The 24,945-nt window shown below is 34.0% G+C and overlaps 1 protein-coding gene across 4 annotated transcripts in view; it reads left to right on the top strand.

Annotated features, from left to right (window-relative positions):
• SATB1 (SATB homeobox 1) overlaps positions 1–24,945 on the top strand; it is a 115,181-nt gene that overhangs the window by 67,805 nt on the left and 22,431 nt on the right. For all 4 annotated transcript variants that reach the window (XM_081345411.1, XM_081345410.1, XM_081345409.1 and 1 more), the window contains 2 exons: positions 1,962–2,174; positions 9,368–9,523. In XM_081345411.1, coding sequence (XP_081201537.1) covers positions 1,962–2,174; positions 9,368–9,523 — 369 coding nt within the window. The remainder of the gene's footprint in view (positions 1–1,961; positions 2,175–9,367; positions 9,524–24,945) is intronic.

A 24,945-nucleotide genomic window follows, 5' to 3' on the forward strand; every position in this document is an offset into this window, starting at 1 on the left:
AAAACAAAAGGGATATAGTGTTCAGGTGTGATATTCATGAAGATAAGCACCAGAATAGTAAAGTAAGATAAGTTTTAAACTCCAAATCACTATCTAAATTAAATTGTAATGATTGTATTAGTCTGTCTGAAAATAGCTTAGAAAGGGTTCTTACACAGAAAATATATTTCTCATCAAGTGGTATTGCAGCAAGAAAACATAGATGATTGTAGATCTGAACAAACATTGAATAATAACATAAATTAAGATACAAATTACATTTGGCTATCTGAACATTTGGAGAATGCCGGTCTATGTTCATTAGTTAAGATGCAAGTAAGTTAGAGTTGTCTGTTTAATTTTAGTATCAAATTCTAAATGTAGTCATGACAGCAGTGGGGATTTTTACTTAGCTGATCACCACACTATATTACTGTTGTTGTTTGTTGTTGTTGTTGTTAGTTGCAGTCAGCCAGACGTTCAGACACTTTTATCCACCTATCAATTTTTTCCTAAAGATCTGGAAAAAGCTGATATTTGATTTTTTTAGGACTGATGGCAATAATGAGCAATGGAGCTGACATTATTGGTGTATTGTAAAATGTTGGGAGGGTTGGATACAAGCTTTGGTTTGTTTTAGTTAATTTGCTTTAATTTTTAAGCAAAAAAAGTAGGTTAAGCTCCACATAGGCTTAGATTTATCAGTCCTGGAACTTTATGTGTGAAAAGAGATCCTCCTTTCATTTTTCAAAGGGCCTCCTTTTTTGTATCAAATAGAATAAATTTTCCATTAAATATAGTCTTAGGTTGTAATATAGTAATATAGGACACTCAAAAACTGCATGCAAACCACAAGAGCCAGTCCCATCCATAAAATCCTCTCCTCCCACCTTCAGTTATGATTTATTGGGGGAGAGTCATTCTTTTCAGATTAATATATTTATTTTTGCCTTTACTTTACTAAGTAGTCAATTTCAATGGTCCATATGTATGCTTACCATGATAATTGCCACAGACTTTGATGGCTGAAAGTGGCAGAAATCACAATTGCTTGTTTTTTTTTACAAAGATAATAGTAATATCAATGCATATAACATATAGCATGAAAGATAAGAGTATACACTTGTATATTGTATAAAGCTCCTCTCATTTAATAAAAATCAATTGAATTTGTTTCAGAGGAAGAATTAATGTCAGAGGCAAAAATATTGATTTGTATTATCTAGTGATGAAGTAGGTTCTAAATATGAAAATAAATAAATTTGATCCTGTGAAGTAATTAACTATCACAGGGTAAAATATAAATAGCTCCAGCATTCCATAATTATAAAATAAAGATTTTAAGGGTGCTCCCTAAAAAGAATTTAAGAACATATTTCCTTGATTGTCTGAGGTTGTTGATAGTAAAGTGCAAAATGTCTTGAATTCTAACATTTTGAATTTGAAACAATTATTCCACTGTTGCTGAAACAATTGAATTTGAACTTAGAGCCTAGCAATTTTTTTTTGCCTGAAATGATTCATTTGGAAAATATTGTTAGTTATAAGTGGTAAACCTCAACTTTAGATAATCATAACTAAATAGAAAAAGAATTCCTGGGAGAATCAACTATGAATTGAAACTTATCTAATATTATTCCATCATTTTTCATGTTTAAATAAATAAATAAATATACACACAGACAAATTTCGAATATGAAATTTTACATTAAATAAAAGGTCAGTGAAAAGAGGAGACTAATTAAGCACAATTAGTTTGTTTTATATATAAAACAGATGCTTAATAAAATTAAGAATACAGCTCAGGTTCTCTTTTGGGCTACTTAAATTCCTATTCAGAATTAATGTTTTTTTTATGTGCATTTTCTGAAGTTGCTAACAAAGGCAACTGTGGTTTTATGGTATTTTTCTGTGGCTTCTTACTATGCCTTATGGCCATTTGAGTATACTTGTGTATAAATATATACTTATTTATTCTACAGGGTTTGCTCTCAGAAATCCTGCGAAAGGAAGAAGACCCCAAGACTGCTTCGCAATCTTTATTAGTAAATCTTCGGGCAATGCAGAATTTCTTGCAGCTGCCTGAAGCAGAAAGAGATCGAATATATCAGGATGAAAGAGAAAGAAGCTTGAATGCAGCTTCTGCTATGGGCCCAACACCTCTTATAAGCACTCCACCCAGCCGACCTTCACAAGTAAACTATTTTCTACATTTTTCACACCTTTTTATACATCTATATATATTTGTAACTAAGGCAAGCTTCACAATATTTTTTACATAATAATGTAATAAAGAGCAGGAGATTTAATTCATTATTTTAACAACATCAGAACTGCTGTCTGTGTAACAACATAGTTTACTAGAGTGTTCTTTTTTTAAATAAACATCAAGTTGGAGAAGACATTTTAAAGAAATTGTCAGTTGAATCGAACAATTTAGCTCATTCCATTTCAATATTTTAAATACTAATTTTAGTGAATATTGATGCTGCTGTACTAGTTTAAGTGCAATGCTATACATATCTTGTGTAGAAGAACTGGCAACATTTATGTTTAGTTTAATCATTAAATGCCTTATAGTTTCTTATTTTTTATTTATTTTTTATTTATTTTAATTCCATTTATATCCCGCCCTTCTCCGAAGACTCAGGGCGGCTTACAAGCTTAGCAGTAGCCTTCATTCTATGTATATGCCTGCTTATTAGGGCTTTCATACACCCCCCAAGCGGCATTATTACAAAGTCAGCTTAATTGCCCCCAACAATCTGGGTCCTCATTTTACCTACCTCGGAAGGATGGAAGGCTGAGTCAACCTTGAGCCTGGTGGGATGCGAACCTGCACTAATTGCAGGCAGCTGGTGTTCAATTCAATTACATGAGAACAAGAGTTTAAGGTTTGACAGAACAATTTACAGTAAATAGTTTTTTCAACAAAAATATGTCAATAACTGGTATATCTTTTAATACATGGAAACCATCCATTTTATCATAATTATAAATCTTATTTTCATATTTTTCTATAAATCTGGCTAAAATAATAGTGTATTAAAATATCTAATGAGAGACTTTTTTGATGCACATTTCCTGTTTCTTGTTATAAGAACTGACCTTCATATTTAGAATATAAAATAATTTTGGAGACCATCTTGCTATAGCTTTTGACCGATTGTTTAAACTTTAAAAATCAAAATGGCCTTTTGTAGTTTATATGAAAAAATATAAACTATTGTCTTTTTAATGTCATTTTTAATGATATATTTGGAATAACAAAATATAATATAGAGCCTTCCATTCTTGAGAAAAATCACCATGGAGAGAGCAGTTAATAGAAATGTTAGTATGTAAATATAACTGTGTTTCTAGGCGCCACAGTAATAATGGAGTAGTAAACTTTGTCCCAATAAAAAGCTATTTGGAAAGTATGTGCACTTATTATAACTCTTGTGCATTTGTAGAAGAGGCTTGAAAAGTAGTCTGTTTTCCTTGAAATGAAATACTTCATGAATTTAAATGCACAGTATAAGATTAAAAGCTAAACAAGGATTTAAAAGTAATTTTGTTCCTAAACTAAAACAGTACTTAACAGTACTTATTTATAAAGTGTGTGTGTGTGTGTGTGTGTGCATGTGTGTGTGCACATACCTGAGAAAAATATGAACATTTATGTATATTAATATGTACTAATTTAATTGTTTCAGGTTTCATTTTTTTGGCTATATTATTTCTAGTTTTATTATCAATTAAAAGTGTGATGTGCTAGATTTTCTAGAATTTAAACATATTTAAACAGCTTCATCTGATGAGCCTAAAAGAATACGTTTTTACAAATGTTAGTGGACTTTTTCCTCCCCATGAATGAAGGCAAATGTCCCATGATTGTATTGCAGGGTCCAATCTGTGTCAGACATCAAGGACCAGAGGTTAAGTCTTCTGAACTTTCAGGCTCATACTGGAGCCCATCCTGAGGGGACTTTGTCTCACCAGAATTTTTCTTCATTACAATTAATACAGCAAATAGTATTACATTATAAATAACCAGAGTTAATGTGTTTTGTATTTAAATGTATCATTTTGGTATTTTGAAGTCTTTGTTTTGACTTTAATATTTTGAAGATTTTAATTTTATTATTTGTTCTTTAATTTTATCATTCATTCTTCACTATATTCATTTCTAACTCTTAACACTCCTTTTTAGTAATCTTAATTTTATAACCTCACTTTTTGGGGAGAACTACGTTTATAAAGTATCATACAATAAATGATGACTGATGCTTTCAGTAGAAATTATGGAGGAAAACCATAGCCTATGAAAGGTTAATTAACAATATATAATATAGTGTTCACTAGAGCCCGGCAAACTAATTCATCCATGCTATTCTTAATGGGTCAGGAGAAAATGTTAAGAAAGAAGGCTGAGGAATTCTGGGAGTTGAAGCCCACAAGTCATAAAAGGGTCAAGTTTGAAGACCCCTGACCTATACCATAATCTTGCAAATAACAAAAAATGCGTTTGGTGACTCAAAATAATCTAGCACATGTTCCTGCAATGCTGCCATTTTTTTTCTAATCAATATCAGATGTAAACCAAACCACTGCAGCAATAATTTAGAGTAACTTGGGTTCTAAGAAATGGTTGTTTTTTTACATTATTTTGTAAGACATTGGAATACTAAAATGTACTTCAGATTATCTTAAACTAGAAAGTTTTTTTGAAAAAATTCATAAAGCTATGACAAAATTAAATGTTGAATATATTTTTTTAAAGTATGTGAATGGGGACGCGGTGGCTCAGTGGGTCAGGACGCTGAGCTTGTTGATCAGAAGGTCGGCAGGTTGGCAGGTTGAATCCCGAGTGCCGCATAACAGAGTGAGCACCTGTTACTCATCCCAGCTTCTGCCAACCTAGCAGTTCGAAAGCACGTAAAAATGCAAGTAGAAAAATAGGGACCACTACGGTGGGAAGGTAACAGCGTTCTGTGTGCCTTTGGCGTCTAGTCATGCCGGCTACATGACCACGGAAATGTCCTCGGACAAGCGCTGGCTCTTCGGCTTTGAAACAGAGATGAGCACCGGCCCCTAGAGTTAGAAACGACTAGCACGCATGTGTGGGGGAACCTTTACCTTTTATAGAATATGGAACTTTGACCAGCTGACATTCTTCACCAGAAAATAGTCATACTGTAATTAGAAGTTCTATGATAAATTATAAAGTCCTGCAGTTGTACAAAAGAAAAGAGGGATATAAATTTAATAATAAACAATAAATAAATAACATATTTTATTTAATAAATTGGCAGTATTAAAAGTTTGAGATGGATTATAATGGACTGTGAGAGAAGGTTATGTTTAACATATACCTCATCAGAAATAATCCATGAATGAATTAGAATTACTCTGATGTCTTCTCAAAGTTAGACATGCTATGAGTACTTACTAGTATGTAAACCCTTTTCAATTTTCAATATTTCTGAATAAATATGACCTAAAATATTATGTGTTCTCCACACAAATCTTAAAACTAGATAAAGAAAACCCAAATAAATGAATGTCAAAAAGGTAATATTTTATTTATTGAGGAAAGTGATCAAATTTAATATATTTGTGTGTATAATAGTTATTGTGTCTTGAATTTCTTCACAACTTTAACAAGTGTCCTTTGTTAAGTACAGAAGGAAGAAATTATACCAATCACTGTCTTGAATTGGAATTTTTATTCCCTTCTTAATTTTTAGAGCCTCATTTTATTTTATTTTATCTTTTTTGTATATTCTGTGATAATTCTTGTTCATACTGTTTTCCATAATCATATCAGATTAATTTTTTTTCCAAATCCTTTTTCTAACATCTTCTGGTATAACAGCTTCTTCTGAATACAAGAACAACAACAACAACAACAACAACAACAATAGCACACAACATACCTCATAGTGCTGGCCCAGTCCAATTGTCATTCCTCAACAATAACCATTATAAGTTAATTGCATCCAATATCAAAATAATGGTTCTTTCCCCAAAAATGCATTTATTCTTTAAAATTATTTTCAAAGTCTTAATATTGAAAATCAAACATTCCTTTTCTGAGACCTTACTCCATTTAAAACTTTCTATAGCTAAAACTTTGCCTTGCTTTTCACTGTTAATTCTTAAAGCTTATAAAAATACAGTTTTATTTTCTTGTATTAACAATTATAAGCACTCACTTGGTGCTTCCAGTCTCTGCCATTTTGAAAGAGTCCAACTTTTTAAAGTAATTAATAGGTAATTTCTAAAGGCAAAGAAAGTGTGATTTTAGTCTTCTCTGAAGACTCTGCTGTGGCTAGAACAAGAATGGCAAATTCCTCATCTCCCAGTTTTCCTACCTTCCAGAGACCATAATCTTGGAGTCTTCCTCATGAGGAGCAAACATATGAAGTGCAACTTAGGCAATCTCACATTCTGTCTTTCTTCAGAGAGGGTCAAAGGAGCCAATCTATTTCTTGACTTTTGTTCTTATGGTTCTTAACCATAATTGGCATCTCTGCAAAACACAAATCTATCTTCAGTCTGCCATTTCTCCCCCAGAAAACCAGAATTCATAGTTCCATCAGTAATGGCAAACTGTCCTTTTCCAAAATCAGCAAAGCAGACTCAAATCATGATATTGCCAATACCATATTTTATAGATAGAATGAGATTTTTATGCTGGAATCCAGTGTTTGCCTTTCACCAAATATAACACCTCTCTTTTCAGCCAAAAGTCCTATTTTGCTCTTCTCTATCTACAGAAAATTCTTCCAATAGCCTTCTGGCTTATTGATGTGGCCTTTTGGAAATTGTAAGCAGGCAGCAATATGGTAGCTTTCTTGCAACTTTGTTGTACACACCATTATTGTTCACTGTTTCCCTGATGATGTCATGAACATTCACCAAACCAAGGGAGTTTTTGGTTCCATAGATATCATTCTGAGGACCTTGAGACCTCCTAGACAATTACATATCTTGTTCTTGATATGATCTTGGTTGGTCAACTATTCATGGGTAATAATAGTGATGAATATACACAATTTGTGTGACAATGGACTGGTAGAGTCCAAAGTCTTTGAAATAGTTTTATAAAGTTTTCGAACTTGATGAGCATCAACAACTGTTTCTTGGATGTTCTCAAAAATCTCCTTTGTTTGAACCATGAAACGCATTACACTGTAAAGTTTAGACTTTCATAATAAATAACCAGATTTCTCTTCTTTAAATAAAAATAACCTCTCATAGTCACACCTGATTATTATCCCATTGATTGAAACAATTGATTCTACTTTCCCCATCAAACTAAATGATGATCTTAAAGGTTCACATACTTTATCACATAAAGATATAGCTTTGGATCATATGTCTCAAGAAATATGATGAACAAATTGTATGAACAATATAATATTTTTGATTTATTTGTTTATCTTGGTTTTGGCCTTTTAGGCTTAAACCCCTTTGTGCAACTGGATTCTTGATTTTCTTACCAACAGGCCCCAATATGTGCGAGCTGGAACAAATACCTCTAATACCATTTTCTTGGGCACAGGTTCTCCTCAGGGCTGGGTCCTAAGTCTGCTGCTATTCACCCTGCTGATTCATAACTGTTGTGCTAGGTTTGCCACCAACCATATTTGCAGATGATACAACAGTAGTGGGCCTTATTCATGATGACAGTGTGGAAGCTTATCGCAAGGAGATTGAGCGGTTGATGAACTGGTGTAAGGAAAACAGCCTAGTTTTAAATATCAGAAAAACCAAAGAGATCATTGTTGATTTCAGAAAAATCAGGCACAGCCACACTTCTCTGTGCATTAATGATTCACCTGTGGAGATGGTTACCAGCATCAAATTCCTGGGTGTGCAGCTAACAAGTAGGCTGGCTTGGTCGCTCAACAGTGAGAAACTGGTGAAGTGGGCACAGCAGCGCCTGCACTTTTTGCGTCGCATGAGAAAAGCTCATCTTCCTTCCCCTGTTCTGACCACTTTCTACAGGGGAACGATTGAGAGCATCCTGTCATACAGTGTCACAGTCTGGTATGGAAGCATCACTGCTTCAGACAGGAAGACAGTGCAGAGAGTAGTGAGGATGGCCGAAAAGATCATTGGCATTTCCCTCCCTCCCATCCAGGACTTAGAAAAAAAGCATTGTTTGAACAGGGTCCGTAAGAGTATCTGGGACACTACTCATCCTCTTCACAACCTGCTTTCCTTGTTACCTTCTGGGAGGAGGCTTCGTGGTATCTGTAGCAAAACATCCAGATTCAACCATAGTTTCATTCCGTGCAGCATTAACCTTGTGACCTCTCGCTTCCTCCTTCCATTATATATTCAAGATGGACAGTATTTAATATTTTATTGTTATGTATATGTAGGGGTGTGGGTCTATAGAAATGTTTTATGTAGTATGTTTTAGATGTGTGTCATGTATGTGTTTTACTTTGAGAGTGGGCAACTAAATTTCATTTTTGATGTGTGCCGTTGTGCCCACAGTAAAAAATGACAATAAAGATTATCTTATTATCTTATTACAATTGCATGGAGAACAGATTTAGGTTTTAGGTCATAGTTACGAAGAAACATTGAAAGCTCAAATGGGTTCACCAATTTTTAAGCATCCTCAAATGGGATTAATTTATCTTGCCTTGAAATTGTGTATAAAGTTTGAATGCTTTATCTCTGATGAAGAAGCCACGTAAATATTCCTCCAACTTGTTTAGGAAAAAAATGACAAAGAAAATTGGGAAAATGTGCAGGCATTTATTAGTTTTTTATATATTTACTTATCTACAAGCATTTATTTATTTCATTTGCCATAAAAATAATTCTTAACACTGTAGGAAGAGATAAAGCACTTAAATGAAACATTCTATTTGACCACTTCTACCAGAATCTACTTAGAAATAATATTTTTTTAAAAAAAATTAAAAAATTTGAAGTTAAAAAAAACACTAAAATGAATAGGAAAAGTGTGGCAAAAAAGGCATTTTGCTTATTCTTTATGTGTTGAACATGGCGGCCAAAAAAGATTTTCACAAGTGCATTCCTGTGCTTGGGTACGACACAGAATAAAAGGATGTCTGATATATAAGGCAACTTTCATCTTCAGAGGACCTCTCTTTTTGAAGATGAAATAGGGAAGTTCACTTAAAGCTCTACTTGTCTCTTTTGGCATGTTATTTAAACATTTGGCAGTAGCTTGTTATAGGAAATATATAATTATTTTACCTTATTATTATAATTGAGTTTAAGAATAAGCCTCTTGATTTCAGTGGAACTTATTTCTAATTAAGAGCACTTAAACTCTAGTGTGTGCTGACAGTTATAGTGCCTCTTAACTGGGCATCTTTTTTATCTGTTGAATAATGATATATCATATTTCTAGGTAAAAACAACTGCTATTTCAACAGAAAGAAATGGAAAACCTGAAAATAATACCATGAATATTAATGCTTCCATTTATGATGAGATCCAACAGGAAATGAAAAGAGCTAAAGTATCTCAAGCATTATTTGCAAAGGTTGCAGCAACAAAAAGCCAGGTAAGTTTTGTGGTCATCTGGGAATTAATATTGCTATTCTTGCTTCTTTGTTGTTCAGTTTAGTTGGATGACTATATGAATAAAATCCTTTAAACGTTAAGTGTGATTAAACACAATAAGAAATTTATTGGCTTCTCTAGAGTGTAGGTCAAGATGTTTTTATCTGACTATATTTAGACTATATTTATATGACTATATTTTTTCTGATATTATAAAATATGGCATATTTATGGGCAATATGGTGAAAAACTGTTATGTTAACCAATCGTAGCCTTTTGTAGCCTTTTAATACATTCAATATATTACCACTCTGTATAGGTGAAAACCTAGATATCCTGCAATCCTTTCTGTTCCATTTCCCCAACCTAATCTTCTTTTTATTTAAAATTAGAAAGTTTAATGGTTATTCTGATATATGCCTAGAGCTTTCTGAATCATACTGAAAATAGGAGTCCAGATTTAAGAGAAAGGAATCCAAAGGTGAGAAAACATAATGCGGGGGGTGGGGGGAGTTTTTAGGGAGAAAATAATTTTATAAAGAACCTAAAATAAACAAATTTAATGTAAAGTTTGGTGGTTTAGAACTTAGGACTGCTTTATTCTAAGTAGATTCCAGCTAGTGTGACTTGTTTTATGACTTGATTGATGATCTGCTGCTAAGGGTGTCCCAATGGGGAAGCATATAAAGACCTTAATAACTAAAATAGTAAGAAAAAAGTGGTGCTTCCAAACTGTTTCTAAGATAAACCAACACAACTGTGCAGCAGTTCAGTGCACATGACATTCAAGGAGCAACTTGTTAGCAACAACTTCTCTGTTGTTGTTTTTTAAGGCTAAATGTGACCCTGAGGAACTACCATATATGTTTGGTATAGAGAAGAGTTTTCAAACTGCTTCGTGGAATCCTGGATTTCCATGAGATTCCATAAGATGGGGTTCCATGAGATAAATCGGGAAAAATGTACTTGAACTTAACTGGGTTTTTTATCATTAAAACTTTACATCTTAATCAGGAGATCCAGAGATATTTTTTGTTACCACAAGGTTCTACTCTGATGCCCCAAATATTTTTTTGAATCCCTAAAAGCCTGTCTTTCTTTAAAAGTTCAAGTCAGCATATCTATGTATTCATTTCACCCATTTTTTTCCCCTATCCAATATTTAACAAACTATGTTCAAGTAACCAGCTCAACAATACTTGGTGGTCTTTAGGGCTGAAAGTTTTAACTGGATTTCTCTAATCCTAATATACCACTCTAATGTAGGATAGGAAACTTGGTTCTTTTCATCTGTTTTGAACTCCCTCACCCATAAACCACAGCCAACATATTGTTAGTAAGTTACAATGAAATAGTCCCAAATAACTGTAAAATATCAATACAAAAATGATAGTTCAAATTATTTAGATTGAATAATTTGTGGTGTGAGTTCAGGATGCCAAAAATGAGGGCAATCAAAGACTGAATGTACAGAGCCCATATTTATTCATATTGTTTGAACATATTGTGACAGTAGTTTGGATTTTGACTTGATCAGGTTTAATAATTCACTTTGTATCTTTGATGGATTTATTTTGCCTATGCACAAACTTTAGTGCACCTTCAGTAACAAACAAGCACAATGTTGCTTTGATATAACTAAAGTATTTTTCCTAATCTTGAATTTGTCTTTGTTATTTTCTGGATATTGAATTAAACCCACAATATATGTTTAGACAGTATAAAGCTTTGACCTGGATGTTTTTATACAGTACAAAATATGATAGAGTATATTCCTTGAATATGGAATGATTTATTTTGGAATAAACATCCATTTCAAATAACTGGTTAAATGGTGAATTAGAAAAAAGTGACATTAACAACAATTTTAAAATTTTAAAATGTCATTTTAATAAATTTCATCTGTCAATGAGAGAATCCTTTTAGAGTGCTGGACTAACTTTATGAGTTTACATCTCTGAATAAACATGCAGAATTAAAATAGATGAATTGTAAGTTTTGACTTAATTTTGCTAGCTGATCACTGTTCTTGGAATATATTTGTAAATTTAAATTATTCTAAAATATTAAAAAAATTGTATATTGAATTGCAAAGTTGACCTGAAAGGTCAAATATAGTTCCCATTTTTCCCCTAAAAAAAGAAACACTTTTTCAGTCCTGGCTGAATTGACTGATGCCACCTTTCTTTAGACATGATAGACTTTAAATTATGTTATTGCAGTTTGCTTTATTATTTAAGCTGTAAGTTTGGAAATGTTTGCAGTTGGGAATTGCTCCATCTTTCATTATATAAAAAATATGTTTCTTTTTAAAGTTATATGCTGTAAGGAATACTTAAAAGGATATTTTGGAAATGTTACATCAAAATGATTAAACTCAAGCTGTGGACTGTAAAAAATTACAGCTTTACAGGCCACATGCCTGCCTACCCTTCAATCACTGTCAAAGTGATAATTTCTGCAATAATATGTTTCTTTTATTGTAGGATTCTAAACACCAAGTGCTGTTTAAACATTAAACTGAATTGTTTCTCTTAGCATTGCACTCACTGTGTCATACATCAGGCCACTACAATCTCTTGTAGAATGTAAAATTCTGTCATGAATCATGGCTTGTGTATTGGAAATTACTGTAATTTTGATTGGATATTACAGGGCTCTTGAAATGTTTCTAATTATGATAGAATGTTAACTATGACTTCAAACCTGTATGCTTTTTTGATATTTCTATTTTCAAAAGAAGGTTATACAGTGTGCATTAAGAAGAAATATCCATTGTCAGTATCTCTTTATATTACCTATCCTTAGTATTTTTTACTTTACTACAATTTATATCCACTGAATTGCATACTGAATTTGGTGGCACTGATACTAAGATTTTGTTTTCCATGAATTGCATCTGCAGTCACATATTGGATTTCTATTAATTTTAGATGTTGTATGTTTTATTTATTATTGTTATTATTATTAGGTTTTTATCTCCTTTATTATTTTTATAAATAACTCAAGGGATCAAATTCAAGGCTTCGTCTGTTAGTTGATTTCTTCAATTATTTAAAAGAAATTTAATCACTAAAAGCACTAAAAATCCCTCTTAAAAGGGCAGCAGAAATAAATAGCTCTCCATTCATTACTGTCCTAATAATATAGCGTATATATGCAATTAAAAAAAATTAAAGAAGATTTAGACCTAAGCCATCATCATTATTGGTAACAAGCTACTTAAAAATGTTGCCTCAGTTAAAATTATATTTTTCATAGGAATCATTACCTTTGATTTATAATTTATAATGATATTATATATCATCTATGTTATGTGGATACCCATTTAAATAATAGGATTTCAGGTGTCTATAATTTTAAATTAATATTTTAGAAATTTATTGAATTTATTTTTAATTGCTTTTAATCTACTGTAAACTGCCTTTAACTCTTCCCTATTTTGGGATCTCTGAAAAACCAGGTTAATATTTTTAAATAAAAAATTATAAAAAAAAATATAAAAAAGTTCCTTCCTAAGAAAAAAATATTTTATTTCATTTGAGTTTTCATCACCAAATAATACTTTTGTTCACAGACAGCACTTAAAACTTTAATTTTTGCATTCATATACCCATATAAAATGTATATTACCGTTTTATGGTAACTACTTCAAGCATTCACATTGCCTTGCCATAGATATTGTGGCATGGAAGTTTCTTATTTGCAAAGCTTTTTGTTCTCTGCAGTGTTGGACATTGATGGATGCTAAATAGAATCCAAAGACATAAGCCAAGTTTAGGCAAGTGTAATATAAAGTCTTGGTTGTACTTTATCATTGCTTCCATTAACAACAGCTATTATTGATCATTTGAACCGCATAACTCATAGAAATACAAACACAAAATTACATTGTTTTTAGTTAGTGCCATGGTATTGCTTACATTATAAAGATATATATTATCTAGTATGAATGTTGATGATACCTTTAAGTTTTTATGACGATCTATTCAGGTGACATACGAATGCTTAGAAGCACCTAAGAATATATTGCCAGTTTTTTGATACATGTAAAAATTACATTGAGTTCCAGGATTTTATACATAAAGACATCTATCTACAAGAGAGATTTTTTTATAATTTTTTGTAATTTTCAGCAATGCATTGTGATTTTATCCTGTCTTCAGGATACTGTCTTATCCTGCAGTATTATCATATTCAGTACCTGGGTTTTGTTTGGTATGGTGTTAAAAACAGCACAACATACAATATTGGCATTTTATTGGTACTTTTCTTTGTAGTTTGTATTTGCTGAACAGAATATAAATTGTGGGATCCTTGGTGCAATCTGAGCTTGGTGATTTTCATGCAAGCCCGGCATTAATTGTAAAGCATGTTGAAGCCGTATATAAGTCTATGTGCTGTTGCTATTTAGTTACCAAATGAGCTAATATCAGCAGTGCAGTTATTGATGATGTTCGGTAATGAAACATCTGCAAGAAAACCACCAAGCTCAGAGAGCATCAACGACTCCCTACTTCAAGCCTGGGCTATACATATTCTGTCAGAATAGAAATAATAGTTCAATGAAGACTTACATTGTATATCCAATACTTAGTTGTTACATGAGCATTTTAAATTGTGACTCTTCATTAGAAACATTCAATATTTTTTCTTTATATGTTGTTGTTAGTTGCGAAGTTGTGTCCGACCCATTGTGACCTTTCTCAAACATTTATTTCCTTACATAATTGTTGGAGAATGTAATTGTCCTGTACTTTTTTTCCTCCCAATTCAAAGAGTTACACGCATGCTTAGAGAGAAAGTATATTCTTACACATTTTTTTCCTTGTTTCCCCACCAATGATTCATATATATCAAACTGGAATGTACACTATCACACTAACATTTTTCTGATCATACTCCCACTTCAGGCTTTTCAGTTCATAACTCAGGTTTCAATATTCAGGATTGGAATGTTGAAAGTAATTTTGAGATATTTAGATTTAAATTTCTTTTTGGTCTGTGGGAGGTCTTGGCCAAGCAGAAATTTGCTTTGAGCACTGTGTGATGGAAGTGTGAATAAAAATGTGCAAGATAAATGTATGTGGCCCCAAAGTACTTAACAGAGATTTTTTTATTGCTCTGTCCCTTAGTCTTACCTGCTATAACAGTAATAACCTCAATGATTAATGTAATAGTAGAGAAAACAGATCAATATTGAAATTAAAACTATTAACAGTACAAGAATTGGATCTCAGATATTTCATGCTATTCTTAGTACTCTAAAGTAAAATAACATAAACAATATGATTCCCTGGTCAGCTGAGCTAATAGGATTAATTAAGATATATTAAATATATAATAGGCAGCTGCTCTGCCTTTCTGACATTACAGTAAGTCTGAATTAGAACTACCACAGATGAACAGGAAGGCAGATTTAAACTTAGCTACCATTCATCATTTGATTTTGGAATACATCAGAGCTATGCAAGAATTAGGGGAAAAATAGTGAATGAATCTAGATTGAGATCTTACATGCTTATTTGCATGTAAATAAAAAACAGATGGTGCGCTACTAGCTACTTGATTTGCAGATACTGGGTGGTGTAAGTTAGCATACAGTTTGGGGAATGCTGTGCTAACATAATGGGACAATGTCAAGATTTGGGAGAACACAATTTTCTACTGTGCTATATTCTCCTTTCTCTCACACACTTATCAATATATATATAAATCTGATTATTTTCTTTTGGTAGAGCAGTTTAAACGTTTCCCCTGTCCAGTTGTGACCAACTCAAGGGGGCAGTGCTCATCTCCGATTCTCAGTCAAGGGAGTCTCACATTATCTGAAAATGCTTCCTCATCATGTGACCAGCCTGAAAGGACGGAACGCAGTAACATTTCCCACTGAAGCAGAGTACCTATTTATCTACTCATGTTTGCATGCTCTCAAACTGTTTGGTTGGCAGGAGCTCACCTCATTGCATAGTATTTGGGTCTCGAACTCAAGCTTTCCAACTGACAAGTACAGCATCTTTAACCACTGAGCCATCATCCCATTACTGTAGAGCAATAAAAAGGTCTTTTCACAAGTCCAGTCTCTCAGCAATTTCATGATATTAAAAGAAATTGCAAATTAGAGAGAGAGAGAGAGAGAGATTAACTATAATGTGCAATGTTTGGTAACTGGAAATAAAATACTGACCTGAATAGGTCTTTGGTCTGAAGCAATATTACTTTTTAAGGTTTTTTTTCTATTAAGGAAACATATCCTTTCACCTTTATTCTTTGTATATCATTAAATATAGTGAAGCAATATTAATAGAATACAGGATGCTTCATTCATTAAGACATTGATTGTGCCTTTCTTCTCTGTCTTATAATACCGTGTGGTAAAATGAGCTCACAGAAATTCACAATGATGTACATAGTGGTTCTGTAACTCCTCAGGCTGCAATGTTGCCTCAGTACCTCTGTTTCAGAAAATCAGATCATAGGCTGCATGCTGTCATGTAATAAGGTGTCTGATCCTTATTACCAGTTTGTTGATGCACAGACTCCTTCAAATTGACCATTGCAACACATGGTTTCCCCTGAAACTAGCTGTGATAATTAGTGTGGCTCTAATGAGACAGAATGTCACTGATCTTGTGCTGAACTGTTGAGTATCGACGCTATGGATGGCAACTGTCGTAGCCTGCCATCTGTGACAGAGCCTGGCATATTCTGTTAGCAAGGTAGAGCATGCTCAGTGAGTTGATTTGAAACAAATGGTTTGTTGCCTGATCAGAAATTGCTGTGGTATGGTAAAGGGGATGATATTTTTATATTTCCTGTTTCTGTTATGCTCAATCAGTCACAAAAAATGCTAACTAATCTATTTCAATTTACAATTAGAAAAATATTTACAGATGTTGTTTCACATTTTTGCTGTTTGTAAGGCAAACAATTCAGTTGCTTATTTTCATTTTTAAGTGAAAGGATTAAGTAGACAAAAATTATTTAATAAGAGAAAAAATATCATGTTTGCCTTTTATTATTGAACCAGGTAATCTATGCTGAATTCATGATGTAAATTAATATTTTTCTTTCTTGGAGGAGGATTACCTAATTTTGTTTGTTTATATACATGCAATGTATATGATAATTTGTGATTCTACCCCTTCACTAAAGAGATAGCCAACATAGAGGTCCCAAATAAGCAGGAAATTGCCACCATGATATATACCAAATGTATCTAAGTGTCAGTGAAATAGAAAGTTTATTTCTGACAGAGAAGCCTATGCTTATTAGCTGGTGCTGTTCTTAACTGTAAACTCTGGTCACAAAATTTGTAGAAGTGGAAGTCCAGCACCATTTATCATTTCACGATGCTTTGTTGCTTCCCCCCCCCCCCCAGCTTCTTCCTCTGGCAGACCACACAGGGCTTGTTCTGAAGAACATTTTCACTAATCTGATCAGGCAGCCAAATACGCCGGGAAAACTGCTTTAATGATCCCACTAATTACCTCAAGTCAATATGAACTGTATTATTAGACTGAGGGAAAATATTCCATTAGGTCTCCCCCTTGGGAGTTTCTCCGCTTTGTGATGTCACTGAAGCCTTCGCCCTCTTGCTTGTAATTAATTTTATTTACACACACAGGCACGCACAAGGTCACACCTGCACAACCAGAGCTGGCCAGGGAGCTAGTAGCACTCAGCCTTAATCAGATCTGTCATAATTACCATTCTGCATGTTTCTGACACACGCTGTGAAATATTTCAATTTAACTGCCGCTACCAGCACAACCAGATGTAGTGCAAGTGTGGCTGCATTGGAAATATTATTCCTCAGGATAAACTCTCTCCTCCTTTTTTTCCTCCAACCCCCTCTCCCTTTTAACAGCTAATGTGGCACAGAAGCTGATGTATCCTGTAAATCTTGAATGCAGTGCTAGATTGATAACAGCAGATTAGACAGTTTAACCACAAACAGCTTGTTCATTTTTCACAAATGAAAACCACATGTGGTGCAACTAAAATTCCAGGCCTCTTTTCAGTGATATTTCTTTTTCTAGTTGCTTTATTATTTGAGGTGTATTTTTGCCACATAGGTTGTAAAATCATGACTTACACACATAGAAAATAATTGTTATCCAAGCTTCTAAAATTATTTCTTGGTAACTACATTTCATTAAACCTGTAATACAAAGTCAGTCAGTCAGCCAGACAGCCAGCGGCAAAGCAAAATATTCATGAGATACTATTTTGTGTGTGTTATCACCTTAACCTACTTTTAGAAAATATCCTGCAGGATTATTTAAAAAACAAATCTCATCAGGTTGCAACTATATTTCTTATTTGCAAAGATATAGCTTCTCAAAGGCTTGGAGAAATCTCCCAAAGTGAATTTTTACTGAAATAAAATAAAGATTGATGATGCATCCTTTGCATTTTTAGGAACTCATAAGAAACAGTAAGTTTTGTGATTCAAAAAGATAAAAGCTAAAGGTACAAGTTATCTGCCTACTTAATGTTCTCATTCCTACCACCTATTGTTTAGATTCAGCAATGCTACATAACTGCATTATATAAATATATCCCAAGATTCTATATTGCTGTGTACCCTGAAAGACAAAACTCTTCCATGTTTTCTAAATGTTTATGAGTTAAAACTCTAGCAATATATTAAATATAAAAGCATGAAAAATATTACATTGAATTCTTTTTTTAAAAAAAAACTTAAAATAGTTATTAAATTAAGAGTGGACATTATAGTATTGTCATTGCTATACTTTTTAAAAATATTTAATAGGGTTTATATCTATCTTTTTCTCCTTGAGTTGAAGCCAGTCTAAATAGTTTTCCTTCTCTCAGTTTTTCCCCATAACAGCATTAAACTGAGAGAGAATCTCAAAATCACAAAGTGAGTTTCCATGACAGAGGGTGAACTTGAACCTGGGTCTTTCCAATTGAAGTTCAACACCTTAGCACCACATTTCAGGTAATCCTTGACTTACAACTGTAATTGAGCCCAGAATTACAGTTGTAAATCGTGCTTGTCATTAAGCAGGTCATCATGTGTTGTGCTCAATTTTACACCTTTTTTACGTTAAATGAACGCAACCTTATTTTTTGGGTCCTTTATAACTAACTGACTGATCATAAGTGGAAGAGAATCCATAGTTCTCTCTCTCTCTCTCTCTCTCTCTCTCTCTCTCTCTCTCTCTCTCTCTCTCTCTCTCTCTCTGTGTGTGTGTGTGTGTGTGTGTGTGTAAAATGCCTGTATTACTTTGTTTTGAATCCCTCAGTAAACAAACAAAAAATACTTCAGTGAAGTCAAAAATAACTTGGGTGGATAAGATATGATAACTATAATATATAAGCAATATCAGAACATTTTATTCTCAGGTTCTGTTTCCAGGAAAGCTTATTGCTGGAGTGCTATTTGTATGTGTACTCCTTGTAAATTTCTCCTGGGCATTTTGTTGGCTACAGTAGGATCAGAATAGTGATCCTACGGTGTATGGAAACTAGCAAGATATCTGAAAGACCTAACTTTCCTTAAGATCAGAATACACTTTTTAGAGCTAGATTGAACATGCTCCCATCAACATTCTTGCAAAGCAGGTGTAGCAAAATCCCATAGCAAAGTGATATGTATATGTGATAATAACAAGGTTTAAAATATCTCATGTGTTTTTATGCTGCAAATTCTACAGGAATATTAGATCAATATCTACCTTTCCCTTTATAGATTTTTAAAGAGACCAGAGAATTTTTTATATGAACCATCTTCTGCAGATTTAAATCTATGCAGTAGCTAAATTTCGTACTGCTGAAATGAAAATAAGGCAAAACTGATTTATAGGAGTCCTATTGTAATTAATATCACATCTGGTTATCTTTTAGTAATTTTTGGAGGATATATATTCTGGTGTATAGTCTAAATATATAGTATTTATTAATGAATATTGTTATAATAGGAATGTTCAAAGTACCCTGTACTTGATTTATTTACACTGGCCAATATAAAGTTGTGTTTATTCATCTTACTCTGATTCTAGTTGTTACCTTTTATTCCTTTTTGTCTGTTTTATGTTGCTGGTCATTGACCTAATAAATATTACACACAGACAAGTGATCCAGCTCTTTGATCTGATTTGTATTAATGAATAAAAGTTACTTGCAGGATTATTTAAAATACAAATATAAATACTTTTACAGGGTTTGTTAGTTTGCTGGTTTATTTTGATATAGCCCTAAAGTACAGATCTGCTAGATTTACCAGTGCAAGTACATATTAGAACTTGCAAACTTGTCAAGGGATACTCCTATGCATTCTATTTGAATACTTATATTATAAATTAAGTAATGGCTTTAAGTGGCTATACTGTATATTTCCAAACCACAGATGATATCTAAAGATATATATTGCAACCAGTTTTTAAATGATAATAAAGATAAGATCCTCTTCATGGATTACTGCCTTGTCGTGGCGAAGGGGCTTGTGTAATTCAATGAAGCTATGAGCTATGCCATGCAGGGCCACCCAAGACGGACAGGTCATAGCAGAGAGTTCTGACAAAACGTGATCCACTGGAGAAGGAAATGGCAACCCACTCCAGTATCTTTGCCATGAAAAGGCATATGACACTGGAAGATGAGCCCCTCAGGTCAGAAGGCATCCAATATGCTACTGGGGAAGAGCAGAGGGCTAGTACCAGTAGCGCCAGAAATAATGAAGCAACTGGATCAAACCCGAAAGGACGCTCAGCTGTGGATGTGTCTGGTGGTGAAAGGAAAGTCTGATGCTGTAAAGATTTTTTCTCCATAGGAACCTGGAATATAAGATCCATGAATCAAGGAAAGCTGGACATGGTCAAACATGACAAGACTGAACATCGACAACTTAGGAATCAGTGAACTAAAATGGACAGGAATGGGTGAATTTAATTCAGATGACCATCAGGTATACTACTGTGGGCAAGAATCCCTCAGAAGAAATGGAGTAACTTTCATAGTCAATAAAAGAGTAGGAAAAGCCATACTGGGATACAATCCCCAAATTGACAGAATGATCTCAGTGCAAATCCAAGGCAAACCATTCAATATCACAGTAGTCCAAGTTTATGCCCCAACCACCAGTGCTGAAGAGGATGAAATTGACCAGTTCTATGAAGGCCTACAGCACCTTATAGATCTAACACCAAAAAATGATGTCCTTATCATCATGGGGGATTGGAATGCTAAAGAAGGAAGCCAAAAGATAACCAGAATAACAGGCAAGTTTGGCTTCGGAGTACAAAATGAAGAAAGGTACAGGCTAATAGAATTTTGTCAAGAGAATACGACGGTCATAGCAAACACTTTTCCAACAAACCAAGAGACGGCTCTACACATGGACATCACCAGACAGTCAACACAGAAATCAGATTGACTATGTGCTCTGCAGACAAAGATGGAGTTGAACTCCATGAGTCATAAAAGAGCCAAGGTTGCCTACCCCTGCTCTATACAGTCAGTAAAAACAAGACCAGGAGCTGACTGTGGCTCAGACCATGAGCTTCTTGTTGCAAAATTTAGATTTAAACTAAAGAAAGTAGGGAAAAGCACTAGGCCACTCAGGTATGTACTAAATCATATCCTGATGAATATACAGTAGAGGTGACAGATAGATTTAAGGAAGGTTCGCAAAATTGTACAAGAGGTAGCAACTAAAACCATCCCAAAGAAAAAGAAATGCAAGAAAGCAAAATGGCTGTCTGAGGAAGCTTTGCAAATAGCTGAGGAAAGTAGGGAAGCAAAAGGCAAGGGAGACAAAGAAAGATACACCCAATTGACTACAGAATTCCAGAGAATAGCTAGAAGAGATAAGAATGCCTTCTTAAATGAACAGTGCAAAGAAATAGAAGAAAACAATAGAATAGGGAGGACCAGAGATCTCTTCAAGAAAATTGGAGAGATGAAGGGAACATTTCATTCAAAAATGTGCATGTTAAAGGACCAAAATGGTAGGGACCTAACAGAGGCAGAAGAGATTAAGAACAGGTGGCAAAATTACACAGAAGAACTATACAAGAATGAGCTTAATGTCTCTGATAACCACGATGAGGTGATCACTGACCTCGAGCCAGACATCCTAGAATGTGAAGTGAAATAGGTCTTAGGAAAGCTGAGGAACAACAAAGCTAGTGGAGGCGACAGTATTCCAGTTGAGCTATTCAAAATCTTAAAAGACGATGCAGTAAAAGTGCTACACTCAATTTGCCAGCAAATTTGGAAAACTCAACAGTGGCCACAGGATTGGAAAAGATCAGTTTACATTCCAATTCCAAAGGAAGGCAGTGCCAAAGAATGTTCAAACTATTGCACCATTGCACTCATTTCACATCCTAGTAAAGTTATGCTTAAAATCCTACAAGCTAGACTCCAGCAGTATGTGGATTGAGAACTACCAGAAGTACAGGGAGGATTTCGAAGATGAACTAGAGATCAAATTGCCAACATACGCTGGATCATGGAGAAAGCTAGGGAGTTCCAGAAAAACATCTACTTCTGCTTCATTGAAAAGCATTTGATTGTGTGGATCAAAACAAACTGTGGCAAGTTCTTAAAGACATGGGAGTACCAGACCATCTTATTTGTCTCTTGAGAAACCTATATGCGGTCAAGAAGCAACAGTGAGAACTGGACACGGAACCACTGATTGGTTCAAAATTGGGAAAGGAGTCCGGCAAGGCCGTATATTGTCGCCCTGCTTGTTTAACTTATTTGCAGAGCACATCATGAGAAAGGCAGGGCTAGATGAATCAAAAGTTGGAATTAAGATTGCCAGGAGAAATATCAACAATTTAAGATATGCAAATGATACCACTCTAATGGCAGAAAATGAAGAGGAACTAAAGAGCCTTGTTGTGGGTGAAGAAGGAGAGTGCAAAAGTTGGCCTGAAACTTAACATTAAGAAAACCAAGATCATGGCATCCAGCCCTCTCAGTTCCTGGCAAATAGATGGGGAAGAAATGGAGGTAGTGACAGATTTTATTTTCCTGGGCTCCAAGATCACCGCAGATGGGGACTGCAGCCAAGAAATTAAAAGACGCTTGCTCCTGGGGAGGAAAGCCATGGCAAATCTAGAGAGCACACTAAAAAGCAGAGACATCACCCTGCCAACAAAAGTGCATATAGTCAAGGCTATGGTCTTCCCAGTTGCAATGTATGGCTGTGAAAGTTGGACCTTAAGAAGAAAGGCTGAGCGCCAAAGAATTGAGGCCTTTGAACTATGGTGCTAGAGAAGACTCCTGCGAGTCCCTTGGACTGCAAGGCGATCAAACTGGTCAGTCCTAGAGGAGATCAACCCTGACTGCTCTTTAGAACGCCAGATCCTGAAGTTGAAACTCAAGTACTTTGGCCACCTAATGAGAAGGAAGGACTCACTGGAGAAAAGCCTAATGCTGGGAAAGATTGAGGGCAAGAGAAGAAAGGGACGAAAGAGAATGAGGTGGCTGGATGGATTCACTGAAGCAGTAGGTTTGAGTTTAAATGGACTTCACAACTAACAACAACAAGAAAAGATAAGATAGAACTTCTTCTTCTTCAGGTTATGTTATGGTATTTTTTTTGCTAAGTTGTACAACAGAGTTGCTGTCATTACCTAGGAAAAATCTAAAGGGATGGCATGAGTATGAAACTTTGTATTTGCCAGTTGCTTAGGGTCAATGTTCCAGGTTGGGGTTTGTTTAGCATTACTTCAGCAATATTTTTCTTTTATATATATATATTCAATTTTATTTCCCATTTCTTCCACAAACAAGTCAACAAATATATCGCCATACATAAATACATACACGTAAGTTTGGGTGCTGCTCGTCCATTTCCCCTTTCACTGTATCCACCCTCCTCTCTCTTCCCTCTTCTCTACTTTCTTTCTCCCTTTCTCCTTTCTTTCCTACTTCCCTCTTCTTCCTCTCCTCTCCTCTTTCCCTCACCACTCCCCTCCTGTTTCTCCCCACTTCTCCTCTTTCCCTCCAACCTTCCTACTTCCTTCCCCCTCCTCTACTCTCTTCCCTCTCTCCTCTCCTTTCTTCCCTCCCATTCCTCTTCCGATACAATTCAGGGGTGATGCCCGAGCAGCTCCTCTCCTTGGAGAGCAATATTTTTCTTTGTGTGGAGAAATTGTTAGTAGAATTCATTGCATTCCTGAAAACTGAAGTCAGCTAAACAGATTAAAAATGAATTGCATCAGTTTTAACAATACACTAAGATCTCATGCAAAGATAACTCATAAAATCACTAGAGCAAGGAAATTCTATCATCAAAAGACTAATCAAACCTTGGAATTTTACAATAATTAGAGAAGCTATAGTTAATAAGCAGAAGTAACAGGTGATCAGAAGAGAGGTAATAATTTCATTCCATAGAAACAGATTAGTTGATAAGTGTGATAATATAAGTATTATTGTTATATGTTTAAAACATGTCAGTAAGAGTTACAATTATAGGAGGATGTATAAGCGTAACTTCTGTTTTATCAAGAACTAATTGATATTAAAGTGAATTGTGGCTGATTACATGCATAAAAGAAATTTGCTTCTCATAATAATTTACATCAGGGAAAAATCCAATAACAAAATATTTAACAATATCTGAAAAATATAAAATAAAATTTCAGTCTTGAAATGTAACATTCTTTGCTTGGTTTTAAAAATATAGTATAATATAGGCTTATTGCTGTTCTCTGTTTCTTCTTATAGAATTCTTATAGAATTCACCATAATGGTGAAGTATACTAAGATTTCTCTCATAACTAAATTTTAAGTAAAGATTTACAATACAATTAAAAACCCTGATTATGAAGGAATCTGATTAGTCTTAATACTAGAGGAGCTATTATAATATACAACATAGCCATCTGGAAGAAAGTCAGGAGGATGAGGAAACATTCATGTATTTTCTATTGTCCTAAACATTTCTAAGGGAAAAGGGGAGCTTTTTTTAATCCTGCCTTTATAAAATAAACTTAAAATGTATGTAATATTCTATGCGCAGTTACCTGAGAGAAAGCTCCATTGAGCATAAAACCTCTAAGAAAATATATGTAGGATTTTGTAATTAGTATAATAAAATAAAATAATAAAATAATTTTCTGAAAGGCTTTAATAAAATGATCAAATTGATAAATTTAATAAAAATATTTTATTTTATTATATAATAACAAAATCCTGCATATATTTTCTCAGGTGTTTCATGCTTAATGGAGCTTTTCCTCAAGTAACGGTGCATAGAATATTACATACATTTTAAGTTTATCTTAAGTGTAAATATAGCATTAAGAATATTTTTTTCACTTTACAGATTTTATTTTAAATCAAAGGAAGAGAGATGGGATATTTTCAGTGAACAAGATCTCTGAATATAAAATCACATTTAGTGTGATCAGAAAAGCCAACAATGGTTGT

Source organism: Vipera berus, assembly GCF_964194415.1.
Source record: "Vipera berus genome assembly, chromosome: Z".
Lineage (NCBI taxonomy): Eukaryota > Metazoa > Chordata > Lepidosauria > Squamata > Viperidae > Vipera > Vipera berus.